General features: G+C 55.6%; 6 protein-coding genes across 6 annotated transcripts; 2 read left to right on the plus strand and 4 right to left on the minus strand.

Moving 5' to 3' along the window:
• Positions 1 to 88: 88 nt before the first annotated feature.
• Positions 89 to 4538, minus strand: GGS23DRAFT_578486 (antiviral helicase). Its single transcript, XM_051516994.1, has 2 exons — positions 1218 to 4538; positions 89 to 1147 (listed from the first exon to the last, which is right to left on the minus strand). The coding sequence occupies exons 1-2, from the start codon at positions 4455 to 4457 to the stop codon at positions 467 to 469; spliced, it is 3921 nt and encodes a 1306-aa protein (XP_051369749.1). The 5' UTR covers positions 4458 to 4538; the 3' UTR covers positions 89 to 466.
• Positions 4539 to 4653: 115 nt separating this feature from the next.
• On the minus strand, positions 4654 to 6464 carry GGS23DRAFT_613199 (Swi3-domain-containing protein; the record flags this gene model as incomplete). The annotated part of the gene is made up of 3 exons (XM_051520553.1): positions 4654 to 5971; positions 6097 to 6172; positions 6235 to 6464. 3 exons carry the CDS (start codon positions 6462 to 6464, stop codon positions 5102 to 5104), a joined length of 1176 nt encoding a protein of 391 aa, XP_051369750.1. The 3' UTR covers positions 4654 to 5101.
• A 330-nt stretch (positions 6465 to 6794) lies between these two features.
• GGS23DRAFT_206047 (NADH-ubiquinone oxidoreductase 21 kDa subunit) lies at positions 6795 to 8077 on the plus strand. The gene is made up of 4 exons (XM_051511833.1): positions 6795 to 6982; positions 7090 to 7106; positions 7169 to 7374; positions 7481 to 8077. Exons 1-4 carry the CDS (start codon positions 6920 to 6922, stop codon positions 7765 to 7767), a joined length of 573 nt encoding a protein of 190 aa, XP_051369751.1. The 5' UTR covers positions 6795 to 6919; the 3' UTR covers positions 7768 to 8077.
• GGS23DRAFT_613201 (fungal-specific transcription factor domain-containing protein) lies at positions 8006 to 10926 on the minus strand (the record flags this gene model as incomplete). Its single annotated transcript, XM_051520554.1, has 7 exons — positions 8006 to 8683; positions 8761 to 9437; positions 9566 to 9867; positions 9952 to 10427; positions 10505 to 10626; positions 10712 to 10735; positions 10867 to 10926. The coding sequence occupies 7 exons, from the start codon at positions 10924 to 10926 to the stop codon at positions 8233 to 8235; spliced, it is 2112 nt and encodes a 703-aa protein (XP_051369752.1). The 3' UTR covers positions 8006 to 8232.
• A 797-nt stretch (positions 10927 to 11723) lies between these two features.
• Positions 11724 to 14322, plus strand: GGS23DRAFT_206053 (uncharacterized protein). The gene has a single exon (XM_051511834.1). It carries the CDS (start codon positions 12018 to 12020, stop codon positions 13794 to 13796), a length of 1779 nt encoding a protein of 592 aa, XP_051369753.1. The 5' UTR covers positions 11724 to 12017; the 3' UTR covers positions 13797 to 14322.
• GGS23DRAFT_206059 (uncharacterized protein) lies at positions 14322 to 16706 on the minus strand. Its single transcript, XM_051511835.1, has 2 exons — positions 16210 to 16706; positions 14322 to 16147 (listed from the first exon to the last, which is right to left on the minus strand). Exons 1-2 carry the CDS (start codon positions 16539 to 16541, stop codon positions 14848 to 14850), a joined length of 1632 nt encoding a protein of 543 aa, XP_051369754.1. The 5' UTR covers positions 16542 to 16706; the 3' UTR covers positions 14322 to 14847.
• Positions 16707 to 21808: the final 5102 nt, after the last annotated feature.

A 21808-nucleotide genomic window follows, 5' to 3' on the forward strand; every position in this document is an offset into this window, starting at 1 on the left:
TCTGGCGACGATACTAATAAGATAGCCGTAATAACGGCCACCCACACTAACCGGCCTAAAGCAGGAGAAGAAGGGAAAGGGGGTGGGGGGTAGAAAGGGGTTGAATTTGAAGTGACCATGCGATGCCTAAGCACTTACACGAGACCTATCTCCTCTAATCCTCCATCACCAGGGTCCCGGGATCACAAAGCATACCAGCACGTATACCCACGAGCGTGGCTGAAATGAGGAAACCATTTGAAGGATAGTATTTACTAAGTAGCAAAATCTCTCTCCTCGATTTTGTCCTGACAACGCCTCGATAGGTATCTCTATAGTAGCACCGACGGGTATTATCGTCTCCTCCTCTAGAATCGTACCGCCGTAATACGCACGGCGCTTTTCGCTCAGCCGACGACACGGATTCCCCACCTCAGCAGGGAGGAGGTAGACAGCTTCCCTCCCCCCCTGCCGCAAGGCGTCCCGCCTACATGTATAGGCTCGCCACCGCCGTGATGTCGCGCTTGATCATCTCCTGGGCCGCCTGCATCTTCTGGTACAGGTCCGGGTCACCGATGATGCGCGCCGCGTTCTTCACCTCGCGGCACGTCTCGTCGAGCCGCGTGATCGTCCGCACGATCGTCCCCTCCAGCACGTCCGTCAGGTCGGTGATGTTCTTGAAGCTCATCCCCCGCGCCCACTCGTACACCACCTCCATCAGCCCGAACCGCGGCCGCGACGCGAAGTCGCTCCCGTCCTCCGCCCCCTGGATCACTTGCCGCTCCGTCTGCACCTCGTTCACCTTCTCGCTGATATCCACGATCGTCTTCATCCCCCGCTCCAGCCGCCCCGTCAGCTTCGGCACCGTCTCCGTCTTTTCCTGGAACACGAACGCCGACAGCAGCGCCGCGATCTCCGCCGGCTCGTACTCCGCCAGCACGTTGTCAAGGATAAGCTCCGTAAGCACGAGCTCGTCCGCCGAGTGGATCTCGCACGCCACCTTGCCCTTGAGCTGAATTCGCGTTTCCTCGTCGATGAAAGAAAGGTCCTTAAGCACCTGGATGCGTTGCTCATAGTCGGGTAGCAGCTGAAGATTTTGGTCGGCGAGCGCTTCACGGAGCGACGAAATCTGCTCCTTGATGACCCATTGATCGTGGCACATGGCAAACTAGATGCCCAAAAAGAGTTTTCAGTAAGACAATCGGTCGGGTTGATTAGGAAGAAACATAGCGACTTACGTGTTTCAAGAAGTCACGACAGTACATCGTAGCGTGTTCCTTGATCATAGCCTCCTCTTTTCGCCGCTTCTCGATAATCTCCTGTAGCGGCAAGTTTCTGATCTTGCTAAAGCTAACCTCATCCCAGATATCAGACTCCCAGGTCTTACAAACTGAAAATATCTTGTCCTTGGCTCGCGCGCGCGGCTCGCCAAACTCGAAGAAATCCGGCACGATGCCGGTAGTGATTTTCGCTGTGAGGCATTCAATGTCGCTGAGCGGCACGTGGACGGCCTTGTGATATGCCTTCTTGTGACGGGGAAGGGGAGTGAAAAAGGAGCGAAATAGACCGATAAAGGGTAGAATATCGGTCGAGTTTCGAGTCTCGCGGTCGGTCTTGATCTCGAATACGTGAACCGTAGGCTGACCGCCCGACGTCTTGCTGCTCGCGCCGTTAGCCAGGAGGATTCCCGGCGTCCGCACGCCGTCCTTGTTCCAAACGATCAGTCGGTTCTGCGTAAACAGCTTCTTGCCGATTGGTATTGTCAATAGGCCCTTGTATAAGTCCTGTGTTAATTGCTTGTAATTCATCGCCGCCTGGTGGCACTTGTCCAGATTCTCGTCGCAGAGTTTACACGTCTCCCTTCTCACCTTGGCCAAGTCGGCCTCGGATAGCTTGACGGCTTTCTCGTGCTCTGGAAGTAGTTGCTGCGTGGCGTGTTCAGAGAAGCTACGCTTAATCATCTCCTCTATTTTCAGGGCCTCAACTCTGAGCAGGTTCAGGATCATGTTATAGGTCAATCGGAACTGCGACCGCAGCTTACTAGGCGGGTCCAGTATCATCTTCTGAAGATCAACCACGGGCGGCGCTTCGTCCCCACCGCCAGGAGGCACGATAATGACCGATCCTACGGGATCGAGACCACGACGGCCAGCTCTGCCAGCCATCTGGGTGTATTCGCCCGGAAGGAGGTTTCGGAATGAATGGCCGTCGTGCTTTCGGTAGCCAGAAAATACGACAGTTCGAGTAGGCAGGTTCAGACCCATGGCAAAGGTTTCAGTCGCGAAGAGGACCTTGACCAAGGTCCGAGCGAACAGGATCTCGACCATTTCCTTGACAATAGGCAAGAGACCACCATGATGCACGGCGATGCCTCGGCTCAGCAGCTCTCGTAGACGAACGATTTGTGGTAGGACTCGGTCCTCGGGCCGTAGGCGCGCGATCGACTTCTGGATTATCATATGAATGTGGCTCTTTTCCTGGGCCGTGCAGAAATCCTGGTTGCTTAAGGCATCCGCATTCTCCTCGCACCTCTTCTTGGAGAAGACAAAGATGCAAGCCGGCAGGAGATTGGACTTTTTCAAGTACTGTACCAAGTGAACCCAGAGATTCTTGTCTTGGTTTACCGATGTGAAGCCACCTGGCCGACCGGCGCGACCCATGTGGCCCGGTGCGTGACTAGCTCGCGGAGGCCCTCCTCCTCCTCCTCCTCTTCCCCTCTGCTGGCCGCCACCTCGCGGACCACCGCGTTGCTGACCGCCTCCACGTTGAGGGCCTCCTCCTCTCTGGTTGCCACGTTGGTTTCCACGCTGATTGCCACCGCCTCTCACGGCCGGGGCCGGGAGCACCTTGTCCTTCCCGCGCATGGCTTGGTCTGCCTCTTTCCAACCCTTCTCGATGAACTTCTTCTGGTGGTCTACAATCTTGTAGATGTCCTTACCGGCCCACAAATAATGCTCCAGGGGGACGGGTCTCTTGGGTGTCGAGATGACGTATATATCCTTCTTCTTGGTCCTACCAACCCAGGAGGCGAATTCGTACGTATTGGGGACAGTAGCAGAGAGCAAGATAAGCGAGACGTGTTCCGGAAGCATGATGATGACCTCCTCCCAGACGACGCCGCGCTCGAAATCGTTGACGTAGTGGACCTCGTCGAATATGACGAATTCTACGTCCCGAATGAGATCGGCACCTCTATACAGCATACTCCTCAGAATCTCGGTGGTCATGATGAGACAACTGGCTTCCGGGTTTATCTGTACGTCGCCAGTCAAGATGCCTACCTCGTCAAAGGTCTGGCGAAAATCGCGGAATTTCTGGTTGCTCAGGGCTTTAATAGGGGACGTGTATATGGCCTTGGTCATGTGCCTCGCAGCCAATGCGATGGCGTACTCCGCTACGACCGTCTTGCCGGCCGACGTATGAGCGGCAACAAAGACGGAATCGCCACTTTCGAGATGATAGATGGCCTCCTTCTGGAAAGTGTCCAGCTCGAAAGGCCATTCTCGGGCCATATCGGGCACGAGCTCTCTGAAGTTGGTGATGTCTCTGTTGATATCGACCATGTGGGCCCATTCTCGACCTGCCTTTCGCGCGCTAGATTTAGTAAGATTACCGCTAGTCACTAGAGTGGGAAATTCGACGGGTAATAGCGTGTCGATATCTTCGCTTCCCTCCTCGCCGTTTAGCTCCCCCTCCTCGGCCCCCTCAGAATTTTCAGCCTCCCCATGGCCGTCAGCATCCTCATGCTCGGGTGCCTGGTCGGGCTCTTGGTTAAGTTCTGCCTCGATCGCCCTCGCTTCCTTCTGGTTTGCCTTGGACTTCTTCTTGCTGAAGTCGATGCCTCTCTCGAGGCCAGGCGCAACTGCGAGAAGCCCACCTTCGGCGCCGAGTTTGATGACACGTTCTAGCTTGCTTTGGGTGGTAGTAGGCTCGGAGTGCAACATCTGATCTTCTAGCGCAGCTGTAGCCTCAACGCTGTCCAGACCGCCCGGGGCAAAGGGAAAGAAGCCTGCTGCGCCGCGTACGAAGTCGGTACGGTCACCAGGCTTGCGCATCAGAGAGGTAGAATTCTTGGCGGTGGCGCTATTCGCAGGCACAGTGACATTCTTGTAGCCCGATACCCTGCCCTCAAGACCCTGGCGCTGGAAGCGTGTGACGGTACGGGTCTGCGTAGGCGCGAGGCGAAATATCTCGGTGAGATCTACGGTGGATTCCCATCGCTGCTGCAGCTTGTTAAGCCATTCGGTGGAGAAAGTAGTAGGAGGCGTCAGGAACTTGCGTTCAAGTTCGGCTTTGAGGGCGGTTGGGTCCTGCTTGAATCGCTTGCGGGGCCCCTGTTGGAAGAGGATGTCGTCGATGACAAAGTCGTCTCGAACATTGGATATTCGAAGCTTCTGCACAGCTTCGGCCAAGTCTGGAGATGCCATGCTCTGCCGTGGGGTTGGGCCCAAAGAGCTGATAGAGTCTGTATCAGACATCTGTGGGACAACACTGGTGCGGCAAGGTTGGGGTTGAGGTATTCGATTTCAGCCTGCGGTCAGTAACTGGGGGAAATGGTCTTGGGCAAGGTGGGATGTGAAGCTCAGCACAGAGCCAGCCTATCAAAGGCTACCCTGCCTTTATCGATAGAGCAAGGGTTGCTTAGATAACCTGGATAGAGATTACCCAACACATCCCAGTACATGCATACAGATCTGTTGTTTACATAAGAGAGAATGTAGCCCGTTTTATTATGTAGAGGTATTCATCCAGGGTCTCCTGTTCTCTGTCCCTTTTCCCCCATGCTAAATGCTGCAGAGTGTGTATGTGCTAGATAATACCTACCTAGATAGGTAGGTAAACATTCAGTGTAGTATGGTATTGAATCGCTTCATTTCGTACGCAATAGGGGGAGAGCCAGTATTCATACCCAAACCTGTCAGGCATGCCACTGATTCAACGCAACCTGAGTATCGCCTTATCGCCACAACTCGCCAGCGGCCCATTTTCAAGGCGTCTACCAGGAAATGCACCAAGGCCCAAATTCTTCTGCAATGCCCTCAGCATGCACATAGACATTACATTCATTCTCATTCGCAGCAGGATTACGCTCCTCTTCCACCTCGGTTCCCAGAACCGCTTCTCACCACAAACCCTCCATCTCCGCCATAGCCTCCTCAGCGTCCGCATCCACCACATCATGGGGATCCTTTGGCGGCCCCGAACTCACGCTATCTCGAGCCGCCTTCCCCTGATCCTGTGGCTCGGCCTCCACTTCCGCCATCAGGGCATCTAGGTCGTCGCCCCCATCACCACCACCAGCCGCAGCAGTCGACGCCGGTTTGGCCACCACATCGGACCCGCGGCCCGCCGGCTCGATCTGCATATCTCGCTCCGCCTCCGCCATCAGCGCGTCCAGATCATCCTCCTCCTGCGGCCCTCCGCGGTCGCCGTCGCCGAACAGGGACTTCGAGTTCTGGTTCGGGTTTGGCCGCGCACGCAGCGCTTCCTCCTCGGCCATCAACGCGTCGAGGTCGTCTTCGTCGTCGTCCGGCACTCCTCCTCCGGCGGCGCCGCTCCCAAACAGCGAGGCGCCGTTCCCGCTCTTCGCCGCCGGCGGGCCGCGGGCCCGCGGCGTCGCGTCGTACAGGTCTTCGGCATCGTCACCCGGGACGCCGGCGTCGTCGTCTGTCGGCTGCGGGGGCGGCGTGCGCGGCGCGCCCCGGCCCTGGTTCTGGAACATGGGCGCGATGCGGGCGGGGAACAGCGCGGGCGCGCGCTCCGCCTGGCCCTGGCCGTCGCCCTCGGGCGGCACGTCGCCGAAGATCTCCGCGAACTCGTCGGCGAGCGGCTTCGGCTTGCCCTCGCCGATCCACTCCCGGCGCATCGTCTGCATGTACTTCTTGTGCCCCACCTTCTCGGCCATGCTCGCGGCGTCGAGGAAGCTGGCCTTCGGAAACAGGTCGTCGAACCACAGCTGGTAGAAGGAGAGGAGCCGCGCCGCGTCGGAGAACTAGAAAGGGCACGCGGTGTGGTTAGCGATTGTTCGCTTTTGTGGGAGTAGTGTAGTGGGTGTATGTGTGTGTGCCCGCGCGGCATCTAGATGTAGGTAGTGGAATCGATAATGATGTTCCGTACTTCGTGTCCTTTGCCCTTGAATCTTAAATCGCGCGCCTTTCGTCGTAGTCGTGGTATGCCCTTCTCTGACAGTAATCTGCGCCGGGTGAGTACGACTACGATGGTCACCCGGTGATCGATCGTGTCCAGCGGACGAACCTAGTCTCGTCCAACTTCACAAGCGGTGCTCTAGGTTTCTTGTTCACATCTACCGCCTCATCAATACCCAGACTCGTCGTATTCTTAGGTCTCTTCGCCGGCGGTCCCGCATTTTTCGGCGCTTCGTCACCAGAGTCGGCGAAGGGGTCTTCGATATCGTAGTTTTCTATGTCGGTGCCCAGCAGCCTTTTTGTAGTAGAAGTTTCTCGCGGCGCTGCTCGAGACGCCATTTTTCTTACTCTGTCTACCTCAGCTCAACCTCACGGAGGGTCTTAGTTCTAATGCGCTGAGGAAAACACGCGGCTCATTGATTGAATCGTTAAATCTAGCCGGGACGCGACGCGTCTCCATCCATGTGGGGCAGAACCACTATCTAATCTTATCTTATCAACAGCTGCGTAGTACCTACGTACCCTAGTCCTTTCGATTGCAAATTGACAACCCATAAATGGCCGTGCGCAGTACCACTCATTACCTAAGCCGGGGCAGGTGAGGCGGGGTGACACAACAACCGAAGAAATGCCGCTTACTCATCCGATACCTCGTCTCAACTCCCCTTCCGAGGCCTCTCGCGATTTCGAGCTCAAGGATTTCATGACCTCAATTAAAGGGAACCGGAACCCAACGAGGCGGAGAGCGCACAACGAAGCTTCGTCGGGTAGTCCAATTCGACCTTGTCGCGACCATGGCGAGCTCTCGTCCGCAGCAGACCTACATCCCGAGCAAAACCCTCGTTACCGACTATCCCGTACGTACTTGGCGCGGCCCTGCCTCCCTGCCCCGATCCAGTTCTTCTATCCCGTCCAGCTATCAGCTTGTCGAGCAAGTCCATGCTAACCCGTGTTCCGCCTCTAGCTCATAGACAATGACCCGTACGAGCTCCCTTCGAAATCGCGCAATCTCTCCACTAACGTAACGAACCCACCGGCTCTAGACACTTCAGGCGGGTAGTGGGCTATGCCCGCACCTCCGACTACATCCACGGCACCGTCGCGGCCGCCGGCGGCCCGACTCTGCTCTGGCTGATGGAGAGGTTCGCGCCCTCGCAGGTTGGCCGTGGTGGCTTTCCGCGCGCCATGCGCCTGGTCAGCGTCATCGGTGCCATAGGCGGGTTTCTCTACTTCTACGAACGATCGAGCCGTACGTCCCCCCCCTCGTCTTCTTCCAACCCCCGGCGGTTTTAAATCTAGCGCATACTTGGAAAATCGCTCGTCGGTTGCTCTTCTTTTTTTAACTAAACCGGCAGTGCGCTTTTACGGCATGTCCGAGAACGCCCGTGAGGTCGAGATGGACATGAAGGAGATGGTGGCCAAGGTGAAGGCGGGCGAGCCTCTCTACGGCGAGAGCCGCCTCTCGCCGCACCTCCAGGGCGTCGCCGCCCGCCAGTCCCGCTATTCTGCCCTCTTCACCGCTGTCCTCCCTTGGTTCAACTTTGTCAACCACAGCCAGCACGGCGTCGACACCGCAAAGTATTACCGACGTGCTGAGCAGGAGCTTGAAGCCGAGCGTATCGCCAAGGCCGATTCCTCGTGAGCTAATCACCATCTCTTTTCATATTCACACGTGGAGGTAGGACGATACAGGCCAGCTATTTGCACCCAGGGCCGGAGTGGATGCGGCGCGAGAGAGGGCATAAATAAAACAAGCACCGAGTATCAGTGCGAAAGGAAGGAGACAGATAAGGATGTCTCGGGTAGCTGCGTGAAAGCCGTGCGCGCACAGTTACTGACAAAGTCGGCCAGTATATAGCCGGGGCGCGGGGGGGGCTTGAAAAGCGAGACACGAATACGCAATTTTCTGGGTCCCCTGCTACTCTGTTACAGTCCTCGTGATATTATTTCAAGTATAGCCTGCCCAGAGCGGGGATATCCAGTATACCCTTGGTTCAGTACGCCCGTCCGAGATCATCGCTCATTGAGCCGCGATTTACACGGCCCCTTTCCATTATATCCTTCCCAGGCACATCTTGGATTCCAGCAACACGTTTCGCGTTTCGATTTACGACCGCCAACTTAACGGGTTGATCCCAGATAGGTCCTCCTCTAATAGTCCTAGCATATAGTTATTACCCGAAAACCAGTCGCCGAGATATGCCGACTGCGCCATCGACCTGGCCTGGTCATCGACACCGCTGAGATCAATGTTGCCCGTCATGGTCTCGTCTACAGGGATGAAGCCGAGTTGGCTGAGGTACATGTTGAATTCGTTGCCGACCGGAACCATACCCTGGTCGACGGGCAACTGTGCTTTCGCCTCAATGTACACCTGCGCAACGTTATATAGCACCCGGCACAGCTGATGCAGTTTTTTTATGGAGGAAGACACGTCACAGGCGGTCTCGAGCGACTGAACGAAGTCCGCTAGGCACTGCAAATCCTCCTCGCAGCACGTTTCGATTACCAGGCAGAACATGACGATGAATGGAATAAAGGGAGCATAGATGATCGTCCTTTTTCCACCCCCAGACATATGAATTAGCAAACAAGCCTAATAGGTCAGAGGCAACATGACGGGTTTCAAACTTACCAATGGATATACATTATCTTCAGTGACTGCTCTTCCATCATAGCCATGGACTGTTGGTGGCAACGCATAGCCTGCCTGGCCGTGTCGATACATTCATCCGAAAAGGTCCGCGAGCGGTTTCCCATAGGCGGCATCGCCCGATAGATAAGCGCCAGGGAGGACAAGTACGAGACCTCGTCCGACTTCAGCATCAGGGCAAACATGCGGCTATCGATGGCCGTAGATGATTGAAATCCGGCAATCACCTCCTGACTTTGTTGCATGAGGTGCTTCTGTTCCGTAGCCAAGATATTGGCCTGCTCGGTTCTGTACTTTTCGGCCTGCCTTAGCGCACCGGGGCTGTACAAACGTTCGTAAATCCTTCCTTGGATTTGTGCGTGCTTGATCCAAAAAGTCATTACTTCCGTCCCCGGATAGGCCGCGTGGCCTTCAGGGGCGATGTGTGGCAGTGAGATATCGTAGTCCTGCAGGACAGACGCGCGGCCGAGCTGTAGCGAGAGCCCTTTGTCTAGCATGTAGGTGCACCAGAACAGTAGCGACTTTTCGGCTCTTCTCTGTGGGCTGTCGTTCTTCATGGAGCCGACTTGGTGCAGACCAAGCGTCCGGCACATATGAGCGGCCTGTGATACTAGCACCCACGATAGGGAAGGTCGCGAAACATCAATCGAAAAGCTGGCCTATGGTTCACGGTGTTAGTACTGACGCGTATAAATTATAACAACAACCAAACGGTCATCCTTTTCTATATTTCTTTTTCCGGCTCCGCACATTTTGATCCTTGAGAAGACATGCCGTGAAGACTTACAGCCATAAGCAATGCTTCCAGATTCTCGAGCGTCGCTGGCATGAGGAAGTTGAGCTGCGCCAGCACCGTATCTAGGTTCTTCTGGCACATATTCCAGTACGTTTCATACTGAGCTTTTTCCTTGGGATCGTCGACATTCAATCCCGCTTCGAAGAACAAGTACGCGATCCCAGCATTAACAAGGATAATTGTCGCATCTGTGACGTCGTCGGCATCAAAGTAAATGCGGCGACATTGGTCGGTGAATTTCTCGACGTCTATGAAGCAATAGAGGACGGCAAGCATCAAGGGAACTGGGCCATCTGCGATACAAGGTCAGCTAGGCTCAATGGTCAATGAGCACTTCCTGGGAGCACCCGGGGAGAAGGGTAGGAGAAGGCGAATACGTTTCATCACTCGCAGCTTATCTGCCACTAACTCCATAGGAGGTAGGGGAAGTTCGCGTATGCCTAGCTGGTGCGCCTGCTTCTGGCCTGGCCAGCGGTAGAAAGACGACACAGCCCGGCGGTTCTCTTGCATATTGACAATTTTCCGTAGCGATGACAACGCCGCCTCCATCTTGGAGCCGCCTCCCTGCCGCGGAAGTGGGGTGTGCTGGACCACATTCTCGAGGAACTCGCTCGCGAACGCCGTATGCGCCGCCAACGACGAGTTCCCTTCGAAGTCGCCTGCATCCTCCGGGTCAAAGGTAGCGCTGTATGCATCATCCACGTTGCCCCCGGATAACGGTGTCGACTTTCCGGAGGGCCGCCGAGAACGGGACTCCCGAGCGGGCGAGTTTGAGGATGATAAAGGGGTGAGGTTTCGTAGCAGCGTCTCGATACCGCCGAGCCGCTCCTCTATAAGGTCGATCTTCCGCTCACTAGACAAGGATAGTTAAGCGAGTCAGTTCGGGGGCTTACTCTGCTTCCACCGCACTTGATGGCAGATTATGCATACTATTGGCTCGATATCAACACTCGCTGCCGTGGTTCCTTCGGTTTCTGGCCAGCTCCCGTGGAACTGCAGTCCCTTCTAGCGCTCCGGCAGTTGGAGCACGGGGATTCCTTGTCGCAGCGGATCTACCCACGCGGTGCCTGCATGTTAATAAACTCGATCCGTGAGTTTATCACACGAGAGGCGGGTGGGTGAGTGGGCTCCTCTCACCTTCCTAAGCCTACATTGGTCGCACTGCCCATGCGGTGTTACTTAGCCAAGAGAAAGCGGTAATGCGAATACTTCGGTAGTATGATAACTAGTAATCTGGGGGATGAATGCCCGAAGAGGGAGGCTGTCTAGTATCATGGTGGAATCCGACTTACAGCTCGTCGCGGCGCAGCAGGAGATCCCGGGGTACCAACTTCGGGGCCCTCGGCGTCCATGGCGTGGTGTATGTGACAGGCTAAGACCGCTTAATACCTCCCAGCGGCTGGTATGGCGTGTGAAACTGCCGTAGGAAAGCAAGTGATGGCGAATAGACGGAGCGGCCTGTCCCCTTGAGGTTAACGGGTAACGGGTTTAAGTTGATCTTGGGCTTCCACCTCCTTGGAGTTGCATGGTAGTCGGGACCCGCGGGGCCCGCGTTACGTGCTCGGCCTTGGTCTCCGGATTCCTACTTTTCGTTGATGATAATAAAGCCTATGGCAGGCCCTAGACGTGCTGAACCGGTCAGCACGATGCTAATCGAATCAGCTCAGCCCTGCTTACGTATCCCTATAACGTCACCGTCCCAGCTCCGGACGACTATAACGTGTACAGACGACGGGATTGGTTTGCTTCCGAGACTTGGACTCAGGAACTCGTGGCGGCCAGAACGTGATGGGCAGTCCGACGGCTTAGCAGGCAACCGCTTAAGGCACCCTAAGAACTGGGTAAACTGATGCAATGTCGTAATACGGCGTATGCTAGGGGAAATACAGCTGGGGAGGAGCGTACATCGTGAAAATTCGCGTACCGACCAGCAGATGTCGCCTTGTCTGGTCTCGTGTTCTCTTGGCTCACTACACCACGGCGTGTTCGAGGCTGAAGTTGTCGAGATGACAGATAGAATCGTATTCCGCACCCTCCGGAGAATTAAACCACCCAACTAATTACATAACCCCCGCTAGTTTTCCACCCAGGTAAGTCGAAGGTGCGCCCGAAGATGTATTAATCCTCTGCAGCTTCCCAATCCCTGCTGTCGCATGCGACTCTTTTTGTACACACCTCCACCTAAGTAGGTACCTAGGTACCTCTATGCATCTATTAGAGGTATCACACCCTGTCTTCAGCATATTAGGTACCTAGGTACCTAACCCAATCGCCAAGGCCTGGCTCGGCTGAACTCCGGCTGCGTCGTGATCGCGATGATAATATCCGATATCCCCGAATGCGGTGCTTTGGGTGAGATCCCATTCATCCGTCAACCTCAGGATACTATTCTCGTCCAGGAGAGGGCATTCCTCCGCCTCGATACTCGACGCCAGGAGGCACCATGACTTACAAGCGAAAGCGCACCGAAGGCGACACGACTTGCCGACTCGCGGCGTCGAAGAGATCCCGCCATACCCTTTCCCCGGACCTGCTGTCGCCTCTATCCGACGAGCTGCTCCTCCGCGTCCTCTCGTTCCTCCCTCTTCCCGACCTACTTAACACTGCGCCCCTATCGAAGCGCTTCTACGGTCTAAGCGGAGACTCGCAGATATGGAGACGCCTGTACTACTCGCGCTTTGTCCTGCCGCGTGCCTTGCGCATCCCGGGGTTCCGTGACGGCTCTGCTAGGGACGGCAAGCTTTACTATTCGTCGCAAAGGGCGCTGTGGGCAGATGGGAGAAGAGGAGGCTGGGTCGACATGCCTGCGGACGATACGGAGAAGTCCTCGAGGAATTGGAAAATGCAGTATAAACTCCGACACAATTGGGCACGAGGGAAATGTGCCGTCGAGGAGCTGCACGTCGGCCCGGAACCGCCCTTCGCCAAGACGAACTCGTCGCATAAGATGCTCGTGAAGGTTTCCGAGGGTATCGCTACGACAGCAGACCGGGCAACGGGACTACGAGCTTGGGACCTGAAAACGAAGGAGCTTTTAGCCCAGATCAACCTGGAAGATGTCGGGTCGGGAGCTCTCCCCAGCTGTATTGCTATAGATGAGCAGAAGCCCCGAGACAAGTCTTTGAAAATCGCGCTAGGATTCACAGACGGCAGCTTTGGCGTTTGGCAGTTGGATACCCAGGAAAAGAAGCTACTGCCGAGTTACCTCCACGAGAAGTCCAGCAACGGAGAGCTAGTCGGGATCGCCTTCTCCTATCCGTACCTCTTGACAGCAACGAAGTCAGTCTTGGTGTCCTTATATACGTTCGAGGGGCCCTCTGTAGAGGCTCCCATTGAACTACCAGGCTCGGATCAGTCCGAGCAAGCACCAGGGACCGGAAGCGATGAACACACCGAGAGCCGGCAGGGCCCAGGGCGGTTCAATCCACGGGCACCAGAAAGCTCAAGACCGAAAAACTTGATCAGGGCCCCATACATACTCACATCGCTCAAATCACATACCTCTAGAGCTCCTCTCGCACTATCCATCCGAAACACAGCCGGGGGCGTCGTAGCCTCCATCGCCTACACTTTCTCCAGCCTCCAAGGGTGGTCGCTCGGCATCCAGGACCTCCACCTGCGCTCCTCCGCCTCCAAATCCAAACCCACCCCAGAAATCATTACCACCCGCCTAGCGTATACCCTCCCCGTCCGGACCGTCCCCAACCGTACACTATCACTATCCGCGTCCTTTTCTCAACCATTAAACAACTCACCTTTAGAACGAGGTAGCAACGAGCTAGACGGGCCTATAAACCTCTGTTACACGCACCCCTACCTTCTTGCCACCCTCCCCGACAACACATTAATCCTCCACCTCTGCAAATCCACATCGTCGTCGCTGTCGATATCGCCCGGGATCCGGCTCTGGGGACACACGTCTGGCATAAGCGACGCTGAGATAACGGCCCGCGGGAAGGCGGTCAGCGTCAGCTGCCGCGGGGAGGAGATCCGGGTGTGGGAACTGGAAGGGCGGGCCCACGGGAGCAGCGTCGAGGTCCGCCCCACCGCTCGGCCGGTAGCCGACGGCGGGGAAGGCCCGGACGACGTCGCGGTGGTTGCGCAGGCGGCAGCCACCCAGTGGGACGACCGGCGGAATTGGGTCGGGTTCGACGACGAGATGGTCATCGTGCTCAAGGAGTCGAAGGGCAGGGAAAGCCTCATGGTCTACGACTTCACGTAGCGCGCTTTGCGGGGAGCCGCTCTCGCGAAGCAAGTTTACCACCCGCGATAGAAGACACCGCAGATCTAGGCGAAGACAAAGGCCGGTGCTCACGATAAGCGTCTGAAGCGCTGTGTAGGGCATGCATGTATGGACGGGGTTTTATCTCCCAGTGTAGTGCTATATAAGATTATATCGGGGTCGTATCGCGGGCTTCAGTCAACATCATGGGTAATAGCTAGCCTATGTTCCCTCTCACCGTCCCGGTTCCTTTACCACGGCGCTCGCATTCGCAGCCGGCCCAGGCTTCGTCGAGACGGTCATCTGCCAGTACGTACGAGATTAGGTGATAGCGAGCCAGATAGACGACGTAAGACTCCAAGCTCTGCGTTAAATCCCAAGGCTCAAAGGGGAACCACGTCTGTTAGCCTCGATAACGACAGCTATTTCATAAAGATGGCGGTTGAGACGCCTCCAAGCTCTGGTATAGTTGCGCCGATACCCCTTTATCGTGTCCAGACATTCCTTCAGGCGAAACAAGGCTAAAATCTGATCCGTCTTTCATCATACGTTTCGTGAAGACGACGTGTCCTAGTCCACGCAATACAATTTAAAGCCGCCTCGGTAACTTATCTAGCGAGGCCTTGCTAACCCAGACCAAGAACAAGTGGTTGAATTGACGAGTTCCCGTCGAGACTGAAGTGTAGGAGTATTGGATTTTTATTCCCGGATGCATCTACCTTTCCCCCATATCATTGCGAGTAGGAACACTGCCCCCAGGTCCGTAACAAATCTCGCTTTCACCGACATCAAAGGCTCCAAGGCTCTAAGGCTCTAAGGCTCTATATAATGCTGCCAGAAATGTCGCCAATTATCATAGTCCACGATATGCAACCCCGGAATAAAACGGTAAAACAATCGCTGAAGAGTGTCAATTCATAACACATACTACTTGTTACAAGTCCAGCTTCAAGTCAGGCCAAGTACATCATCATGCAGCCAGATCCGTGACGCCTAGAAACCGTCCCCCATACCAAAAATAGTTGTCGTTTTTCCCCACCGGAACTCCTCTCTAGTAGGATAGCCTAGCCCTCTTTCCGTTGGCCGGTTTCGTCGTTATCTCCCCTTCCCTTTTTGGTGCCACCGATAATACATAATTCTGGGATGGTGTCTGTTCTACGAGGACGCTTGATCCGGGTCGGGAACTTGGCGAGAAGGCGCTTTTTTCTTCGCCCTCCTTCGATATGACTGATTTCCGTTCTTCGACTCTGATCGCCCACAGTAGTGTGAGCAGTACCTCTCGTGACGGTAAGCTGGTGCCGTCTGGCCACGTTCGCGGTCGACGGCTCTGATCGCCCTTGATACCCGGGGATCCAACTGCCAGCCCCTCGACCCGATCATCGCGTCCCTCGTTAGACACCAACCGCAATAACTCCATCGTCGCATCCTTGAGCGGACGCGCCAAGATGGGGCTGCTGGTTAAGAGTCTCCGGAGGGAGTTGATTCTCAGAATCGAAGAGGCCAAAAGCCGGGTCCGGTTCTTGGGTGATAGAGTCGCTTCCCGCGGTCGCGCCTGAGGCTGCACCGCTTTCGTCGCTGAGGAATTGGTCGAAGTCGAATCCCGGAAACTCGGGGGTCGAGTCACCAGCCAGATTATTGTACTCAAAAGCGAGGGGGTCGGAAGTAGGACTAAATTGGCCTTGAGCGCCCCACGAATCAAGATCAAGGGGTGTCGAAAGGCCGAAATCATCGCCGAAGATACCATCCACAGCATTTGAAGCTGCAGGAAGAGTGACAGTGCTAGATCCGATGGTTGTTGAGAGGCCAGCCACGACTGTGGAACTTCCACCGACGGACACTGCAGGTCGCACAACACCGCTGCTGGATGTTGTGTCGCGTCGGAGGAAGTAGCCGCGGAAGCGGGGGCCATTGAAACGTGTTCGGTCGTCGACTCGGCGGCGCCGTCGTCGGGGACGGGGGCTAATTCCGGGGACAGGGAGGCAGGGTCGAGAGTGCCATCCTGCTCCGGCATGAGGATGAAATCGTTCATCAGGCCGGGCTTGCCCTGAACCGACGCGTCTTCAGACGAGCCGAACAAGGGCTGGGACAAGGTTAGGGGGGAAGGCTGGAAGCTGTCAAGCGGAGAAGAGCCACGGCTGGCGCCGGAACCTCGGAGCTTGTTCAGTTCATCCATCAACATCTCATTCGTCTTCTGCTGGTTGAGCAGAAGCTCTTCCAATTGTTTGTTTCTCTGCTCCAGCGCTTCCACCTCCTGACGCTTGCGTTCCCGAGAAGACTGGGCTGCGCGGCGGTTGCGAAGAACGCGCTCGACTCGTCGCTGCTCCTTCTCGTCTTCGGTCTTGGCCCGCTTCCTGTTTTATCTGTTAGTACGGCACCATCTCTCCGTCAGCGCACGTGCTTAACCATCACATACCTCGGAGGTAGGTTGGTCTTGGGCTCCGGGAGGACTTGGCCCCACGACTTCCTCTTCTTTACCGGCTTCTTCTCACCCTCGGGGGCGGGAGAAGGCGTCACCTGGGTAGCGCTGGTAGCGGAATCTGGTTCAGCACCAGTCGTGTCCTCGGGACTGGGACTGAACGACTGCGGAGTCATGACGCTCTCCATAGGGCTCAGCGCAGGCGTAGTGTTGTCGAAGAGGGATGGGTAGATGTCGCCGGGGGCGGACAGCAGCGACTCGGCCGGGGAGTCCTCGAACTTGACCCGAGGGGCCGACGAGGCTGCTGGCTGGCTTTCCCAGGTGGCCATCTCGCCTACTGTTCTGGGTTGGTAATTTGTAATTTATTGTTCTTAGTGCGTGATTAGGAGGACTTCAGTTTCCTCCGGTGGTGGTGGTGGTTCTTGGGAGAGTGTTCGCAGGCGAGCTGGCAGCGGTGCGAGGTCTCAAAGCTTGGCCGTCTTGCGGAGCTGCAGAAGGGGAAAGCAAGCTGACGGGTGGGTGGGCAGCTTTGTTAAATGCTGAGAGGGGTGTACCGAGGTGCCGTCCTACTTCCTCAACGCAAGTAATAGCGACGCCATTACCTGAGCCAGCGCATTGTCTGGGACGAACTAGGATGGGAGGCGACGGAAAGGGTGCCGATGAGTCAGCCCTCCCCAGACTGTGACGGGTCTCGACTGTGGGAGAATCGAGTCACGAGGCAAGCAGGGCGACAGAGGACACCGTGGCCGATTGTGTGGTCGTGTTGTGATCTTGTTTGGCTGCTTGAATCAACGAAAGTCAGATGGGACGGGACGGGACTGGCGGCGCTCTTTATGTTCAACGTGTCCTATTAGGTAGCGCGGCGGCCTGAGGCACCAACTCCTGGTCGGGATCCCCCCTTTCCCTTTTGCGCAACGCTTGTGGGACCTTCCGCTGGAATGAGGTGTCAGCCACGACAGAGTACGTACACGCAGGTGTGGGCCGGGCAAAGTACCAGTACGTGCAGCCAGTGGGCCCGGTGGGCCTGGCCAGCAGCACAGGTACGTAGCGTCATCGCCCCCCCGGCCATCCCAGGTGAGGTAAGCGTCGTTCCAGCCGGGGAAGGGGGGAGTGGGTCTGTCTGGCCCGTGCGATGGAGTGCGTGTGCGGCAGGGGGGCCGGCGGAGGCGGCTTCCCTCGATGAAAGACCTAATCGGTCGGTCGCAGGCAAAGCAAGGGGCCGCCCGGGCCATATCTGGATGGGGCAAGTGGGAATCCTGAATGGTGAATGTGTACCCAGGTACCGAATGCGCCTCCATTACCAGATACCCACCTCTATGTACATAACGTACATTTTACAATACCTCGTAGAAGGAAATCACCGTGATGTGCATAGCTTAGGCACCTGGTAGAAGAACATACCGGAGGTCCCTCGCCTCTCGTCTACCGTCCGACTTCTCTCCTCCTCCCGCCATCCATCTCATCCATCGTCCGCCTCGGCGCCCCATCTCGGCATCTCTACCCCTTTCTACCGCTCTCTATTTCCCTCCTTCACTCTCCCTATCATCCTATCATCCTACGTATAGTAGTACGGAGTTCGAGTGAACGATCAAGCAAACCAACCCCCCCCCCAATCTGGGCTGCCGGATCGTCGACCACCCTATGTCGCATTGGCTCTCGAAACGACTAACATATTGCCCATCTACGCGATTCGTACATCCGGTAACCCACTACTCGATCCGATATTTTCCAGCGCGTGAACGCATTGCCGAGTAATTCTAGTGCTTGCCGTGATCTTCAACAGCCCCTATACTATCCGCTCTCTGTGTGTATGCACCGCCGTATTCCACGCTGGGTGTGTGCTGCGGATACGGGCTAGAGGGACGCCGTGCGGTTCGTCCCATGTAGCCTGTCTTGTCATCGTGGTGGTCGAATCCCCCTGAAAGCCACTACGAAGCAGAATGCCGATCCTTCGAGCTTCTCTACGATCTGCGCCGCGTTCAGAGCCAGACAGCATCCGGCAAGGTCCCTTCTTCCCCAGTGGTGGCTATTATTAGCCACCAAGCCTTAGCAGCCTAGTAAGCTGAAGCGATTTGGCCAGCTGAAAAGCCACAACTACACAACACACAAATGGTCTCGTCAGCAGCCTATTATTGCTGACTTGCATCGGTCTGCTGCTGAGAAGGGCTTCTCTGTCCCTATCTCCCTCTGCCTCTGCTGAGAAGGGAATCACTCTCGCCCGACGCCAGCAATAGAAGGATTCACGACGCGCAGTCACCATCCTCTTCTTCACTGCATCGCGGCCAGAATTGACATCAAGAAGGATTCAAGCATAACAAGTCTAGTGACCCTAAGCAACTACCGCTCTCCAAAGCCTTCCTGGCGCCTTGGGCCCATGGCTGTAATTCAGGCTAGTGCGCTCGTGCCTCCGTTCTATTTTCTGGACAGCCACGGCCGTCCATGCCCGGCAGACGCCAAACTAATCGTAGAGATGACAATGAATCGTGCACTTCCGCACTTATTGCCCCCTCGGGAACTTCGCATCGAGGTCTGGACCGATGCATTCTCCCTAACCTCGAAGCAGAGACATTTTTAATTTTCTGATGGCTAGGCAATCTCGTCTCAATTAATGGGGTCCTGGGGTATTAGCCTATATTCGCCTTGCAGCAGAGTCTCCCACAGCCAGCGGTAGAAAGGCTCTCGAAGCCGTTCCGCAATCCCATTGAGCATCGCGGGACTGGCGAGAATCTGGGGAACTACCCCGAATCCTGCGGGTTCCCAGTCCATGGGCAATGTCGTGCGCAGTTATCGCCAGGAAGGAGAGCGGAGCGCGTGGCACAAGCGGCGGTGCACAATTGAAGAGGACGGTTCGAGACCAACGTCTACTGCAAAGTCGTAGGCACCGTCTTCGTATCTTTCGATCCTCAGCGCGTCCGCAGATCGCCGGATCCAAATTAAGAACTTCATTGTAGTTTATCTAAAATTCGAAATCGTGTCTGCCGGGTCGGTGCGGTTATACAGACTAACGCCGAATTCGACGATTCATATTTCGCATCCCACGATCCTTTACATGCAGCTTGCTCCTAAGCTCGGTCGACACCACGACATGGGTCATTATACATAGAAACTGAGGCTCTGTCTCAACAGCACACTATCGCTCCCGGGAGCTTTTTATCTTTTCGCTACCGTCCGACGGAGCGCAAACGGCAGATCCTTGCCCGCCCTACCACCGAAATAGATTATATGGGGATTTAGTCTCGTCAAGGCCGCATATCACTCTGCCTATTCGATCATAAATCGTCGATGGCGAATGTAGAGACAAGATCTCGGCTCAGCTGCTTCGTAGGCTTGGTTAGGGCCGTAGAGGCCTAGAAGCCACTAGCTAATACGGAGGGTTGCACTGTCGACGTCGTAGAGGCGGCCCCACATGTCCGGGAAAGGACTCGATCAGAATTCGTCACCGTAGCAATCATTTACTTCTCTGTCCTCCTCCTATAATAAATTACAACGGATTTTCGCGCTCTACTTACCGTTGTGCCGTTTGCAACATTATGCGAGGTTCAGTTCCAACCATGCAGCCAGTACCGAAACCACAGAGGCCTTTTACTGTGCGACAGAGTATTCGCCTATCCGTCTTTCCGGTTAGTGGTGGCTGGTAAGGAGTTGATAGCTGTACGATGAACCGACCGGTTTCACGGGGACGAATCGTTGTAGGTTACTGGTGATCTGACGCACACAATACAACACGCACACACTGCGCACTCAGCCTCCCTTGCAGCCGTTCTCACACGCCATGATTGTAGTTGGTTTGCCTACGAGTGAGATCTGGGCATCGGGGTCCATGCTTGCGGGATAGGGAGAAATTACTCTTGTCCCTCTGCCGCCTAGGTATCGTAACGCCTTGTAAGGGAAGCCGAAGAAGATCAGAGGGCACAGCCGTGCACACCTTACATTGTTACTACCGGCACCTCCCATCATGAATCTCACTACAGACGATCAGATAGGTAGGTAAACAGCCAATCGCAACACCCGCCTAGCGATCCCAGAATGAGACGTTGTTTCAGGGTCGGTTAGCAGGCATCTCCCCCCAGGCCCCTTCACGCTCTCAGTCTTCGGGGCTCAGATATCATCGCATCGTCAAACATTTGGCTTTCTCTCCTCGCATGATGTTCTTTTCATTGTTCTCTCCGATTCTACAACCTACTACGTTACCCTACCCCAGACACCTTCCGCTTCAAAGTGAACCCACCCGAGGTTCCGTGCGGTGGAGCCTAGGCGACCCCCTTTAGGCGGGAGAATGTAAGGGGCCCTTCTCTGTATTGTCACATTCGGATTCCCGACCTTCCCCGCAAGCCCGATTTGCTCAAGTATCTAACCAGACAGGCGATCAATCGAGAAGATCTACGGACGGGGCTAGACGAAGCACGACATATGTGCCCGTTCTGCCTGTCTTGGTATCGTATCGCATGCAGTGTCTTCGCCGAACCACGTACAGAGAGAGGCTCTATCCGTACAAGGCGAGAGAGAGGGAAACGCTGCGATGTTGAATGAAACGGTGGGTGCTGTATTGACGGCGGTAGATGCATGAATGTGTATGTACGCCATAGTCGTAGATGGGAATCAAGTGTAGCGCTATCAGATCGGAATCGTCGCGATACCAGCATCCATCCGACCGCGCTGGGTAGGTGGCACAATTGTATATTCGGAGGACGCGTGTCGATACGCTGTGGTCACATCCAGACGTACACGCACACACACACCCTGTCCAAGTCGTAGGTATGAAACATCACCAACTCCCGACATACATTTATAACATGATAAACCTGCCCACCGACTAGCCCGCCCCTCTTTTATTATTCAACTAAACGAAGGGAGATGTACTTGTTTATCCTCCTATAACTTATCATGCATACACAATCGAAATAGGGGGCAAGACGTCCGATCTAACACGCCCAATGTCCGTCTTTCGCTTACAAGAGCACTCGCGCAACCCTCGGCCCGCCCAGATTGACGGGAAGCAGAAAAGCATAGGTGCACACCATCGTAGGGTAAACCAAACTGATCGTCAAACCCGCTAAGACGGAGCGAGCGGGCGGATGGAGACGGTGCGCGGAACGCACGGGTCTGCTAAGCGGTTGCAAGCCGCCTGTTTCAGCGAGTGAGCGAGCCAGGCGGGTAGGCGACCCGTAGGTGTGTACATACCTGATTCGTTAGCTAGGTACCTCTCTCTTCAACAGATGGGAGATGGGAGCCGGCCCCCCCAGTCACACCCATGTGGCAAGGCGAGGAAGACGGGAGATAAGAGAGCGAATCTAGAGCGGGCATAGGATGACAGTGCCCCCGGACCCGTACCCAGCACCAACCAGCACGGACACAAGTGCTGTTCCTAGTAGGTAAATAAGAGCCCTAGGGGGTCAAAATAAAAAGGCGCCATCGAAATCTATCCCGTCGTCGTCGATTGCGCCAATGAGGATATCTCGTCTAGTAGCGTGTCTCTGCATTCTTAGGATAAAGGAGGCCCCTTTCTGTTCCGTCTAGCACTTAGCTAACGTAGGCATCCCTCTATGCCTAGCCATGCCCGGATCTGATATCGCATGTTTACATACACACCGCATAT

The sequence above is a fragment of the Durotheca rogersii genome, assembly GCF_024521655.1.
Source record: "Durotheca rogersii strain YMJ 92031201 chromosome Unknown GGS23scaffold_20, whole genome shotgun sequence".
NCBI lineage: Eukaryota > Fungi > Ascomycota > Sordariomycetes > Xylariales > Xylariaceae > Durotheca > Durotheca rogersii.